Source organism: Heteronotia binoei, chromosome 4 (genome assembly GCF_032191835.1).
Source record: "Heteronotia binoei isolate CCM8104 ecotype False Entrance Well chromosome 4, APGP_CSIRO_Hbin_v1, whole genome shotgun sequence".
Lineage (NCBI taxonomy): Eukaryota > Metazoa > Chordata > Lepidosauria > Squamata > Gekkonidae > Heteronotia > Heteronotia binoei.
In genome coordinates, this window is record NC_083226.1 from 164,913,250 (window position 1) to 164,928,484 (window position 15,235).

Here is a 15,235-nt window from a genome sequence, read left to right on the forward strand (position 1 = left end):
GTGGGCTGTTTAAATGATGTGGAAGGGGCAGCAGCTGCTTTTGTATGCCCTCCTGTGTAATTTAAATCATGGAGGGAGGTGACAGGGGGTAGGGAAAGTTGGGCATCTGAAAGGAAGTCAGGGGGCAGGCCCTGTAGCTACAGGCCTGAACAGCTTAGGATCACAACATAGGCTGGGTCCAGATGGCCAGTATAAGCCACCTCAGGGACACCCCACGTCAGACCAAAAAAGGGCATTCAAGCACACACATCTGGATCTTGCCCTGCTCAGATGCAATCCTAAATCACAGTTAGAATCTATACGGGTAAGGCTTGGGAGCCCCTAATTCATGTGCTTTCTCTTCCTCCTGTGCGCTGTGAGAGAATGAGTTATTTCCAATAACATCCCAACTGGCAAACTACAGTTTCCACTTGTTCGGTTGCAAGCCTGATTTACCATTCTGCTTTGCACAGTAAGCACAGACTTTACTTTGCTGATTTAGCTGTAATAGCAAGGTATGACTTTCCAAAATGGGTCAGTGGCTGAACATCTGCTTGGCAAGCCAAAGCTCCCAGGTTCAATCCCCGACATGTCCAGATGATATGAAAGACTTCTCTGACACCCTGGAGAGCTACTGCGAGTCCAAGTAAATGCTACAATACAGAGTAAACAATAATGACCTTGATAGAACAGTAGCTTATTTATTTTATTTATTATTTATTTATTACTTTACATTTATATCCCGCCCTCTCCGCAAGCGGACTCAGGGCGGCTTACAATATCATAAAAACAATCAATTCCATAAAACATATAAAAACATAGTTCACTTATCAATTTAAAACTATTTGCGCTGTCTCAATCCAGTCTGGCGGTATTGGGTTCTGACTATGATTGCCAGCTTCTGTAGGATGTCCGGTGGCAGCCCATTTTCAGTCAACCAGAAAAGCTTGTCTAAACAGTTCGGTCTTACAGGCCCTGCGGAACGCCGACAAATCCCGCAGGGCCCTTATAGCTTCTGGGAGGGTGTTCCAAAGTTCTGGTGCTGCCACCGAGAAAGCCCTGGATCTTGTTACGCATAGCCTGGCTTCTTTTGGGCCAGGGGCAGACAGCAGATTTTTTGTCCCTGATCGCAGTGCTCTCTGGGGGATATATGGGGAAAGGCGGTCCCGTAGATAGGCAGGTCCCTGACCATAAAGGGCTTTAAAGGTTAGTACCAACACCTTGAAGCGAACTGGGAACACAACAGGCAACCAGTGCAGCTCTCTCAGCACTGGCTGAATGTGCTCCCGTCGTGGTAGCCCCATTAACAGCCGTGCCGCAGCGTTCTGCACTAGTTGTAGTCTCCGGGTTAGCGTCAGGGGTAGCCCCATGTAGAGAGCATTACAGTGATCTATTCTTGAGGTGACCGTAGCATGGATTACCGTCGCTAGGTCGCTGCGCTCCAGGTAAGGGGCCAGCTGCCGTGCTTGCCGAAGATGGAAAAAGGCAGATCTAACTGTGGCTGCTACCTGAGCCTCCATTGTAAGGGAGGATTCAAGGAGCACGCCTAAGCTCTTGACTTTGGGGACCGGTATCAGTGGCACCCCGTCAAGGGCCGGCAGCTGGATCTCTCTCCCTGGACCGCCCCGACCCAGGTAGAGAACCTCCGTCTTCGTCGGATTCAATTTCAGCCGACTCAGTCTGAGCCAAGAGGCCACGGCTTGTAATGCCAGGTCTAGGTTTTCCAGGGTACAGTCAGACTGGCCACCCATCAATAGGTAGAGCTGGGTGTCATCCGCATATTGATGGCAACCCAGCCCATACCTCCTGACAATCTGGGCAAGGGGGCGCATATAGATATTAAATAGCATCGGGGATAGGACCGCTCCCTGCGGCACCCCACAACTAAGGGAGTGCCTCTGGGATGCTTCCTCCCCTATCACCACCCTTTGTCCCCGATCTTGGAGAAAGGAAGTCAGCCACTGCAAGGCAGATCCCTGTATCCCCACATCGGTGAGGCGGTCAATCAGTAGCTGGTGGTCAACCGTGTCAAAAGCGGCTGACAGATCTAATAACAGCAGCACTGCAGAACCGCCCTGATCCAGATGTTGCATAAGATCATCCATGAGGGCGACCAGAACTGTCTCCGTCCCGTGACCTGGCCGGAAGCCGGACTGGAATGGATCCAGTGCGGAAGTGTCCTCCAGGAATCCCTGCAGCTGAGTCGCCACCGCCCGCTCTATGACCTTACCCAAAAAGGGAAGGTTTGACACTGGCCGATAGTTCGCCAATGTGGCCGGGTCTGCTGATGGTTTTTTTAAGAGGGGACGGACCACTGCCTCTTTAAGAGGTGTGGGAAAGATCCCTTCAATCAGGGACCTATTGATGATGTCCTGTAGTGGTTCACGTAGCCACGTTTGGCTAGCCTTTATAAGCCAAGACGGGCACGGATCTAACCTACAGGTCGTAGGGTGTACGGCTGCAAGGATCCTGTCGACTTCCTCCAGACTGAGTGGACTGAAGGAATCCAGAATTGAACCAGAAGACGTGCTCGGTGCCCCAAGTTCATCTACTGTATGAATTATGGCGGGTAGGTCGTGTCGGAGTGACGAGACCTTATCTGCGAAATAGCTCGCAAAAGCCTCACAGCCTATTTCCAATTCTCTACTATTTTGTTTGCCCTGCGGCAATTCTGTTAATGACCGAATTATACTAAACAATTGTGCTGGGCGCGAGGTCGCAGATGCCATTCTGGATGCAAAGTGTTCCTTCTTTGCAGTCCGAATAGCCATCTCATAGGCCCTCATAAATGACCTATATGATGTTCTCATAGCTTCGTCACGAGCGCGACGCCATTGTCTCTCTAGTCGTTTTAATCGTCGTTTCATCGATCGCAGCTCCGGGGTATACCACGGAGCAGATCGTGATCGAGGATGAAGAGGACGTCTGGGGGCGATTTCGTCGATGGCCTCGGAGAGCCGGTTGTTCCAGGTCTCCACCAGTCCATCCAACGAGTCGCCGGTAGGCCAAGGGTCCCGCATAGCCATCTGAAGCCGCAATGGGTCCATCTGACTACGCGGGCGGGCCAAAATCTGCTCACCGCCTAAACGGGACAGGGGTGGTATATCCACACGGGCCTTCAGGACCTGGTGGTCAGACCATGGCACTGCCTCAGCAGATATCTGACCCACTGTTACTCCCGCCGCAAAGATCAGGTCCAGTGTGTGCCCAGCCTGGTGTGTGGGCGCTGTTACATATTGGGAAAGTCCCAGTGCTGCTTGAATGAGTACACGGCAGTTTCATGCGTTCATAGGGCTGCCAAGCCCCTGGTATGGGCGGGGGTTTTCCTGCCCGGGAGGTTCCCAACCTGCCAGCCCACACTGGGCCAGCGGGGGAACCTCCCCCGATCTTGCCAGCGTGATGACGTCACCCACGAGTGGCGTTGTTGTGCCGTCGACATCGCACGCTGGTTGCTCTAGCCGTTTCCGGGAAACTCTATGGTTTTCCTGGACACTCTAGAAATTTGGGAGGTAAAACTCTATGGTACAATAGGTACCATAGGTATTCTATGGTACAATATGGTACAGTAGGTAGCCAGAGGCTGTGGGGGACTTGGCAACCCTATTTGTTTGGGGAGTAACTTACATGCTTGTGGCACATGGGGGAAGGTGGAAGGGGAAGGAAGGGCACTGTGTAAGCCTGAGACATTCCCAACTTCTTCATGTAGAAGGAAACCATGGTCTGAGATGGCTAGCCCATTCTCAACAGGTCTTGGAAGCTAAGCAGGGTCAGTCCTGGTTAATACTTGGAAGTCCAGGGTTGCAATGCAGAGGCGGGCAATGGCTACCCAGCTCTGTACATCCCTTATCTTTAAAACCCTACAGGGGCACCATAAGTCAGCTGTGACCTGATGGCATCACCACCATAGTATTATAGCAGAAACATGCCTGAGCATGTGTAAAACCAGGCCTGCCTCTTCTTTCCCATCGTGCTGCACGCATAGCACTACAGCATCACAGCACAGAAGCCAAAGTAAGCAGGCAAGGTGAGGAGGAGGAAGATATTGGATTTATATCCTGCCCTCCACTCCAAAGAGTCTCAGAGTGGCTCACAATCTCCTTTCCCTTCCTCCCCCACAACAGTCACCCTGTGAGGTAGATGAAGATATTGGATTTATATCCTGCCCTCCACTCCGAAGAGTCTCAGAGTGGCTCACAATCTCCTTTACCTTCCTCCCCCACAACAGACACCCTGTGAGGTAGATGAAGATATTGGATTTCTATCCCGCCCTCCACTCCGAAGAGTCTCAGAGCGGCTCACAATCTCCTTTACCTTCCTCCCCCACAACAGTCACCCTGTGAGGTGGGTGGGGCTGGAGAGGGCTCTCACAGCAGCTGCCCTTTCAAGGACAACCTCTGCCAGGGCTATGGCTGACCCAAGGCCATTCCAGCAGGTGGAAGTGGAGGAGTGGGGAATCAAACCCGGTTCTCCCAGATAAGAGTCTGCACACTTAACCACTACACCAAACTGGCTCTCCTAGATAGCAAGGAGTCTCACAGCAGCTTGCAATCTCCTTTTCCTTCCCCTCCTCACAACAGACACCCTGTGAGATGGCTGGGGCTGAGAGAGCTCTTACAGCATCTGCCCTTTCAAGGACAACTCCTGCGAGAACTATGACTGACCCAAGGCCATTCCATCATTTGCATGTGGAGGAGTGGGGGATCAAACCTGGTTCTCCCAGATAACAGTCCACTACACCAAACCAAAAACAAGCAAACCAGAAGAGTGCCCTACAACGGAATCTGAGTGTTGAAATCTCTGGTGTGAGGTGTGAACAGAGGAAGGCCATGGTCCAAATGGACAAGCCCAATGTGAAAAGCTTTCCGCATACGAAATCAGGATTTCAGCTCCAATATTATGGCAGGCTTGATAACAAGAAAGCCAGCTTGTCAATCAAAGGAACTTCTTGCTGAAAAGGACTCTATTCATCACCATGGCACACTTGCTAGATAGCACAGCCAGGAAGACACAATAGACGCTAATTTATATATACATGCCCAAATCCTGTCAACTTGTTTCTGGAGAGGAGGGGAAAAAAATGACTTTAAATATTTAAACTAGTATTTAACAAGTGTTTTCATTGCTTAATGACTACACATTTCAATTTAATGAATAGTCATATTGTCTTAGAGGAGTCAAACGAAAGGAAAGAGTGCTTTGTTTTTGATGGGAGCGGCTCAGACATCATGCTGGTCAGTGGAGCTAAGGAGGAGAGGTAATTAGCAACAGAAAGCTTTTTTGTTCTTTTACGAGGGACGGAGAAATTAAGGAGTGGATATAAATCTTTTCTTTATTTCCATACACCATTTGTCACGCACCATTCCCACTTTGAGGTTCTGTGCATGCTGGAGAACGTGAGAAGGAAGGAGTAAACATGGGGGAGGGGTTGTGGCTCAGTTAAGATTACCAGCCTCCTAGCGGTACCTGGAAATCTCCAAGTATTATAGTTGATTTCCAGACTACTTGGAGTATATGAACAACCACGCAATTGACCCCTTCAGAAAACCCCATCCCTGTCATGTAGGGCTGCAAACCCAAGGAGGATGGAGAACTCCTGGTATTATAACTGATCTCTGGGCAAAAGCGGTCAGTTCACCTGGAGACAATGGCTGCTTTGGAGGGTGGACTTTATGGCACAATAACCTGCTGAGGTCCCTGCTCTCCCTAAACCCAAGAAGAAGAAGAAGAAGATGATGATATTGGATTTATATCCCGCTGTCCACTCCGAAGAGTCTCAGAGCGGCTCACAATCTCCTTTACCTTCCTCCCCCACAACAGACACCCTGTGAGGTGGGTGGGGCTGAGAGGGCTCTCACAGCAGCTGCCCTTTCAAGGACAACCTCTGCCAGAGCTATGGCTGACCCAAGGCCATTCCAGCAGCTGCAAGTGGAGGAGTGGGGACTCAGACCCGGTTCTCCCAGATAAGAGTCCGCACACTTAACCACTACACCAAACTGGCAAACCCAACCCTCTCCAAACCCCACCCTCCCTAGGTAGGGTTGCAAAGTCCCTCCGCTGCTGTGGCAGGGGACTCCTTGGACCCCAGAAGTGACATAATCATGCTAGGCATGTAGCACAAGGGACACATCCCCAGCATGATGCTCTAGGATTCACAGCAAAAACCCTATGATACTATAGAGTTTTAACCACAAACCCTAGAGTGTCCCCAGTGCAATATGCTCAGTGTGATGATGTCACTTCTGGGTGATGTCACTGTGCAGGGCATGTTGCGCAATGACAGGGCTTTTTGGGGCGGGGATCCCTCCAGCAGCCTGCTCCTTGCCAGCAAGTTGTGGCCCCCCAGACCAGGGGATCATCTGCCCCTGGCAGGAGCTTAGCAACTCCCCCCCCCCAATTTTTTTTCCAGGTACTTCCCAACCTACAACTAGCAATCCTAGGCTGAATGTGAGATTATTTGCTTGGCATGAGGGAAGTCTCAGGTTCACTACCCATCTCCAGTCAAAAGGGCCAGGCCAGGCCAAGCCTCAACTTGAAACCCTGGAGAGCTGCTGCCAGTTTTGGTGGATAATGACTTTGATGAACCAATAGTTTTATTGGGTATAAGGCAGTTTCATGTGTGTTCACTTTGCTTCTCTATGCATAATATGTAGGACTTCAGTGACATGAATGGAACCCAAACACACCAAATCAGATGAATCAAAGATGGGACTAGCGTACTGGTTAAATGGAAAAGGTAGGCGTCCCCTTCCCTTCTCTTGTTCCCTACCATACCATTGGCTTACCTTTCCAACCAACCCTCTGATAAGCAAACTTTTGGATCCCAGCTTATCAATAGGAAAGCTCTCTCAATATGGAGACTTCACTCTTTAATTGGCACTTTCCATTTAGGCTACAACCTTGTTGGGACTGTGCATGCTTTGGGAATTTTGAAAAGAAAGGTAGTGGGTGACAAACGAAATTGCTGCCACAGGTGCTAGGAGGAATTCCAAAATGGTGGCTGCCATGTGGGCTGGGGCAAATAATTAGAACGTTAGAAGGTTGCAGACCAAATATCCTCATGGGAGGGAGGCAGCTTCTTCAAAACGGGTGATTCCTACAGATGCAAAGGTGATTCCCCTCCTGGTGATTCTCCTTTGCTCTTCTGTATCAAGAATGACTACCACATCTTCACCCTACCTCAGTTCTACTGGCCCTATGCTCAGCTTGCAACTCAACCCAACAATGCCTAGAAATGATGTCATGAAGTGGAAAGTCACGGCATGCTAACAAACCAGCTCCTTTCAGAACACCAATAAACTCAAGTAATGCGATGCTATTCTAGGACCCTAAATTTGAGCATTCCACTGAACAAAGAGAGAGCCAGTTTGGTGTAGTTGTTAAGTGCGCGGACTCTTATCTGGGAGACCCGAGTTTGATTCCCCACTTGCACCTGCTGGAATGGCCTTGGGCCAGCCATAGCTTTTGTAGGAGTTGTTCTTGAAAGGGCAGCTGCTGTAAGAGCTCTCTCAGCCCCAGCTACCTCACAGGGTGTTGTTGTGAGGGGGGGAAGGTAAAGGAGATTGTGAGTGCTCTGAGATTCAGAGTATAGGGCGGGATATAAATCCAACTTCTTCTTCTTCTTCTTCTTCTTCTTCTTCTTCTTCTTCTTCTTCTTCTTCTTCTTCTTCAAAATCCCTCCCCAGTACTGGAAACACAAAATCCTGAGTTCTTTTCTAATTGCAATGTTTAACCACTTGCGAAGCAACAAGGAACTGGAGTTTGCAAAACAAAGGTTCTTTTTCTAAATGAACTTTTTTTTTAATTCTGAAATAATTGGAGCCCATGAAACATTAATGCGCCCCAAGCAGTGAAACTGAAAGCCTCTATCAAGTGCAATTGCTATCAAATTTTATTGTGACTTAATGAAAGGATATTGTTAAGCAAGCATCAAACTCTCCTATAATCTCAATCAGAGCTCCATTCACTAATGAAAGCACTTTTTATGCATAATTGTTAAAGCTTAAATTAAAAAAAAAAAATAAGCATCACCACTGATAAAATGGCATTGTCGGAGCCGGTATTATCTATGCGGCTCCTTAAATCTTACAGAACAATTCTAATAAGCTCAGTATTGTTCAGTAATTAAAAACAAACAAACTCTAGAAATGTGATGTTGATATGATTCCATGAAGAATTGACATGTGGGTGAACTCAAGTCTTTGACAGACGATTTGAGACATTTCCCCCCGCTCATATCTCTGTCAACTACAGCACTTACTGACTAATGAATAAACTGAAGGACGGGAGAATGTTTTGTACGCGAAGAAACCAGGGGCAGATCAGTATGTTTTACAGCTCAGCAGGTGGTAGAGGAAACAGCCGCGTTGCCAAATTTTTCTCAAGTACTGTTATTTCTACAAGACATCAAAAACGCTACATAAAATTGCATTATGCATGATGCCTAGCTACGGACATGCAGAAGATATCAGGAACATTATTCCCCAAACCCATGGTAATAAATGTATGTACTCTGATTTATTAAGAGAGATCTGTGTGATTTATTAAGGAGATCCATCCAGGTAACAATGTGCAGTCAAATACGCCTCTAGGTGCATGCTCTTTTTCATGGGGATGGGGATATGGAAAACAATGAATATTCGCAAATTTGTGGTTTCCAAAGGGAAAATTACATATTGAGCGATATGAATAAATGTTCTGAATACTAACTTCTTTTTTGGAGAGGGAAGAGTGTGAAAAAGTCGGGCATCTGTGCAATAGCAAGTTGGGAAGTGCTTTGATGATAGGGGAAAATACATGCAATAGAAAGCTGACAAATATTTTGTTTGGGAAAAGCTGTAAGCACAAAGTAAAGGAAGGTAGTCCCCTTGTATAAGAGCCCCGTGGTGCAGAGTAGTAAAGCTGCAGCACTGCAGTCCAAGCTCTCTGCTCATGACCTAAGTTTGATCCTGGTGGAAGCTGGGTTCAGGTAGCCGGCTCCAGGTTGACTCAGCCTCCCATCCTTCCGAGGTCGGTAAAATGAGTACCCAGCTTGCTGGGGGGGAAAGTGTAGATGACTGGGGAAGGCAATGGCAAAACACCCCATAAAAAATCTGCTGTGAAAAGTCATGATGCGACGTCACCCCAGAGTCGGAAACGACTGGTGCTTGCACAGGGGAGTACCTTTACCTTTTCAGTCCCCTTGTGCAAGCACTGAGTCGATACTGGCCCATGGACTGACGTCACATCATGATGTTTTCTTGGCAGACTTTTTATGGGGTAGTTTACCATCTGCAGTCTTCTGGCTTTGGAGAATAACTTCCTCCATCAAGACTTTCTCCAATGAAGGAAGAGAGCAGAATTGAGTCATTGGATCTAGTCTTTCTTTCTACAGCTACAAAACAGCAACACAAAACAAACAATAAAACTGTACATACCTTCATGTACAGTCAACAAGTGGAGTACAATAACTACTAGCTTCACCTCTACCACTATGCATATTTAGTATAACTTGTACAAGACATTATGTGCGCACAAGATGTATGACTGCAGGTTTCATCAGTGGAGCCCCTGAAAAGAGTATGTAGGAAAGGGAGGTGGACCATAAGGAAACTTCTGCTCCATCCATTTATGCACAGTGTCTCTATATTAACATACAACATACTGTCTTAACAAGTCGTTGTCATATTGGATTCTCACCATTTCAATCGATAAAGCTTCCACTTTTGATAGTTAACAGACAAGTGAAAACATCATTCCACCAGGAAGAAAGAACCTCACATGTCTGAGATCCATCAAGAACATGCCCCTCATCCAAAGAACAAACAAAAGAACCTTTCTTTAGGCAGGAAAAGGTTGTCTGCAAATGAACCTTTCTTCAGATTGGAAAAGATTTTCTGCATCAAGGCCAGTTCCAGGTTCTGGGAAGGCCCTGGGCAGAGAGGGCCCTCATGCCCACTATTAAGCCCCTCTTCTTGCCCACCCACATGCCCTTCACCGCCTGTGCATCCTTCCTCTGCCCACTTGCAAGCTCTCCCACCACATGCAGTGACAACTGACCACACCGCCTGCATGTCCTTTCGCCAATGGCGCCGGGAGGTGGGTGTTGCTAGGAGAGCCACTGTCATGGCTACCAGGAATGCCAATGCTTTGTGTACCACCCACATGCCCTTCTCCAACAGTGCTGAGCAGCAGATGCATCTGGGAGACCAGGTGACAAAACACTCTCAAGCAGGTAGTGGAAGAGTACAGGCATCAGAGGAGATGTGTGAACAGCAGTGAGCCATGGCAGCAGCTCCATCAGCTCTGGTCTGCATGACATATGGAGGTCTGTACTCACCCAACACAGATAACTCTGCTGAAGCACTACTGTTCTCCTCCTTGTAGGTGACCACACAAGTGTATGTCCCAGAATCGTCGTCCGTTGCATTAGCGATCAATAAGTTACTGCCAGCCAACAATGAATATTTTTTAGATCTGGAAAAGTGACAAGATACACTGTTGGTTAGAACACAGCAAGGACATATCCACATCTGTTGAACATGCAGCCTGTGTGGTGAGGTGGGTTACAGACATGGATTGAAAGGCCCAGGTTAAGACTCCCACTCAGCCATGAAGCTCCATGGTAAATCTCTCTCTCTCTTTCTCAACATAACCTCCCATCCATGATTCCTCAGTGGAACATGTTTCCTCAGGAGGTGGTGGGCTCTCCTTCCTTGGAGGTTTTTAAACAGAGGCTAGATGGCCATCTGATAGCAATGAAGATCCTGTTAATTTAGGGGGAGGTGTTTTATGAGTTTCCTGCATTGTGCAGGGGGTTGGACTAGATGACCCTGGAGTTCCCTTCCAACTCTATGATTCTATGACAGTGAGAATAAAATGGGAGGTTATGTGTGGAGAGAGAAAGAGAGAACACACCATCTTGAGCTCTGCAGAAAAAAAGAAAAGAGATCATTCCCAAACTTGACCATAATGGAGAAGACCAGTACAGGGCGTAATGGATAGGGTTGTCAGTTCTGGCTTAGGAAATACCTGGAGATTTTGCAGGTGGAACCTGAGGAGAGTGGGGTTTGGGAAGGGGAGGGACTTCAATGGGGTACGATGCCATAGAATCTACCTCCCAAAGCAGCCATTTTCTCCAGGTGGATTGATCTCTATCACCTGGTGATGGGTTGCAATCCCAGGAAGTCTCCAGTCACCACCTGAAGGTTGGCAAAACTATTAATGGAACCCTTCTTTACCAGCCCTTTGGGGGGATAAGTGATTACCCCCCCCTTCCTTTGGAGCACATGTACCTATATGGAGGGCTGGTCTTACCTGGAACATAATTTCTTATTTCCCCCCAATTAAAGTAAAAGGAAGTAGTTCTTCACCCAGAGAGCAAACATATGGAGTTCACTGACACGGGAAGTGGTGGCAGCTACCATCATAGCTTCAAGAGAGGGCTGGATAAACATATGGAGCAGAGGTCCATCCATGGCTATTCACCACAAGGTATGGAGTGGCACAGAATGGTAAAGCTGCAGTACTGCAGTCCTAAGCTCTGCTCACGACCTGAGTTCAATCCCAGCAGAAGCTGGGTTCAGGTAGCGAGCTCAAGGTTGACTCAGCCTTCCAAGGTCGGTAAAATGAATACTGAGCTTGCTGGGGGGAAAGTGTAGATGACTGGGGGAGGCAATGGCAAACCACCCCATAAAAAGTCTGCTGTGAAAATGTGAAAGCAACGTCAGCCCAGAGCCAGAAATGACTGGTGCTTGCACAGGGGACTACCTTTACCTTACAGAGGGGACACTATTTCTGCGTCAGTGATCCTCTATGTTCTTGGTGCTTGGGGGGCAACAGTGGGAGGGCTTCTGGAGTTCTGGCCCCACTGGTAGGCCTTCTGATGGCACCTGGGTTTTGGCCACTGTGTGACACAGAGTGCTGGACTGGATGGACCATTGGCCTGATCCAACATGGCTTCTCTTATGTTCTTATGTATGGTTGTCTCAGAAAGGACATCAAGGCAGGTCAGGGAGATCATTATTCTGCCCAAATACATCCTTTCAAAACTGACAAACTTAATACCTCAAAGGGATTATTTCATCTCCTCGCAGCCAGGTAAATGTTGGCACTGGATAGCCAGAAACACAACACTCCAGCACAGCGTCCTTCCCTTCGGTAACTACCACGTTGGACGGTCTCTGCAGGAAAAATTGTTGTCTGTGCAACCCGGGATCTATGGAGAGAAAAAGGAACAGTTATTACATAATAATCACATCATTCGTCTTAGAAACAACGGGGAAGGGTATTTAAATATTCTCAGCAGGAATCTTCTCTGGTACTGCAAGAATACAGACATAGTGACATATAGATACATAGCGCAGGAGATCATAAAATTGTGTTTGGGGGAGAAATCCTGATTTGAGGAGCGCATAGACTAAAGAAGACTACAAACTTGATAAGCTTGATGCTTCAGTTAATCCACCGAAGAATTTGTTGATTGACTGGTGTGGCTCAACATAAATTGAAGAAGTTAAGATTGCATTTGTATGTTTTGCAAAGCAATTTGGTTCCGGCAAGTTATTTAGTGGGGGATTAAAAAGAAGATAAAACGGCCACTTTCTTCTCATCCTTTTTGTTTATTCAATTGCCTTACAATTTATCCAGCAATCCTTTAAAAAACGATGAAAGAAAAAAAAAAGATATGTAGGTTTTGGTGGTATGTAAATTTATTTCAAATTATTATTATTATTATTATTATTATTATTATTATTATTATTATTATTATTATTATTGAGAGCAAGATGATTCTGCCACTAAAAGTTGAGAAAACTCTATCACCATTTAAATTGGAGGAAGGTAATACATTCCGTTCTGTGGTTTTTGCTGAAAGCACTCCACTCATCATCCTTCCCGGAGTCCACTGCACGTTTCTGTGAACTTCATTGGTATGGATGCACAGAGTACATTTTAATATGTATTTTAAATTTGTTTATACAGTTTCAAGACTAGTTGCAGCTTGTAGTCCCATCATACGGCCAAATGTATATCCAAAGCCTACTCCTTGAATGCCAAGTATAGGATTCACCAATGGAAATTTAATCAAATGAATATACATGAGCCTACTCCTCATGAAATGTGGATTGCGGTAGTAAATTGAGAGGGGGGAGACAACCATTGAACAAGACTATATCCACATTCCTCCCCCACAACAGACAATCTGTGAGGTGGGTGGGACTGAGAGAGCTCTCCCAGAAACTGCCCTTTCAAGAACAACTCCTATGAGAGCTATGGCTAACTCAAGGCCATTCCAGCAACTGCAAGTGGAGGAGTGGGGAATCAAACCTGGTTCTCCCAGATAAGAGTTTGTGCATTTAACCACTACACCAAACCTAAACCATTACTGTACATCATATGGACAATTGAGCCACACACACACACACAGACACAGACCCACAATAGTGGCATTAAAAATGATTTCATCTGGTTGGGACATCTATCAGCAGCACCATATATGTAATTTGCACTCCAAGAATGGATAAGAACATAAGAACATTAGAGAAGCCATGTTGGATCAGGCCAATGGCCCATCCAGTCCAACACTCTGTGTCACACAGTGGCCAAAATATACATACACACACACACACTGTGGCTAATAGATAGATAGATAGATAAATTTATTGTCATTGTTCTCAAAAAAGAAAATGAGAGCAACGAAATGAGGTGCTCTTCCACAAACATACCAACACATCAACACCCCCCAAAAAAGGACATATACAAAGACCATTTAAATGCATCTGAAAACAAATAACCATTCATAACCCTGCATTTAGCCTAACCACGGCACTTGGGTAGAAGCTGCCCTTGAATCTATTTGTCTTAGCCTTCAACACTCTATTTCGCCTGCCTGACGGTAAGATCTCAAATAGCAAGTGGCCCAGATGTGAAGGGTCCTTTAAGATCATTTGTATCTTCCTTTTACATCCCATATTATACAGATCCACCAATGAGGGGAGAGAACATCCACAAATCTTCTGTGCTCTTACCATCACTCTTTGGAGCACTGATGGACCTCTGATAGCCACTGATGGACCTCTGCTCCATATTTTTATCCAATCCCCTCTTGAAGCTGTCTATGCTTGTAGCTGCCACCACCTCCTGTGGCAGTGAATTCCACATGTTAATCACCCTTTGGGTGAAGAAGTACTTCCTTCTATCCGTTTTAACCAGACTGCTCAGCAATTTCATTGAATGCCCACGAGTTCTTGTATTGTGAGAAAGGGAGAAAAGTACTTCTTTCTCTACCTTCTCCATCCCATACATAAACTTGTAAACCTCTATCATGTCACCCGCAGTCGACATTTCTCCAAGCTAAAGAGCCCCAAGCGTTTTAACCTTTCTTCATAGGGAAAGTGTTCCAAACCTTTAATCATTCTACTGTAGTTGCCCTTTTCTGGACTTTTTCCAATGCTATAATATCCTTTTTGAGGTGCAGTGACCAGAATATTTGCAGCATTCTCTCTCTCTCTCTCCTTCCCCCATCAAGTCACAGCTGACTAATGGTGACCCCTGTGTGGTTTTTCAAGGCAAGAGAAGCTCAAAGGTGGTTTGCCATTGCCTATCTCTCCATAGCAATCCTACTATTCCTTGGTGGTCACACTATCCAGCTCATAGTACCATGATCTGAAGTGGGTTGCACAACACCATCGCTATTTTTTTTTTACATTTGACATTACAAAAGCGTCTAGACATGCAACAAGCTCTTTCCACATGTTTTTTTCTTCTACCAGATTTAATATTAATGGTTCTAACGCATCTTCTTTTTTAACATTCAAAAGCAGACAAGCAATCACTCTGTCCGAAAGCTCTGCCCTCATCTTTCTACAAGGACACGCTCAAAAGCCGAAGAAAGCAACTCTTAACCAGATGTATAATGGGGTTTGTTCTTCTGATTAACATAACGTGTTTTGTAATCACCACTGGAACTTTTCCTGTCCCCCTACACTGTAAATTGCCTCAACAAACATTGTTACGATGCAAAAAGACCAGGGAGAGGGGGAAGTAAAGTCCCGATCCCCGCTATTCTTATATGTATTCAAGGTTAAGTTTTCCATTAGTGTTATAAAACATTGAAAAGATTTGGGAGTTTTGAAGCAAAGTGATTGCTCTCCACAGCAGTAGATCAAGACGGGTAGCTGTGTTAGTCTGTCAAGAAGAAGAAGAAGATAATATTGGATTTATATCCCACCCTGCACTCTGAAGCTCAGAGTCCCAGAGAGGCTCACAATCTCCTTTATCT

At 46.4% G+C, this 15,235-nt stretch overlaps 1 protein-coding gene across 1 annotated transcript in view; it reads right to left on the reverse strand.

The window, feature by feature from the left end:
- Window positions 1-15,235, reverse strand: part of DCC (DCC netrin 1 receptor) — a gene marked incomplete at its 5' end in the record, with an annotated part of 1,016,990 nt that overhangs the window by 803,516 nt on the left and 198,239 nt on the right. The window contains 2 exons of the mRNA XM_060236603.1: window positions 10,295-10,431; window positions 12,022-12,172. Of these exons, the coding sequence (XP_060092586.1) occupies window positions 10,295-10,431; window positions 12,022-12,172 (288 nt within the window). The remainder of the gene's footprint in view (window positions 1-10,294; window positions 10,432-12,021; window positions 12,173-15,235) is intronic.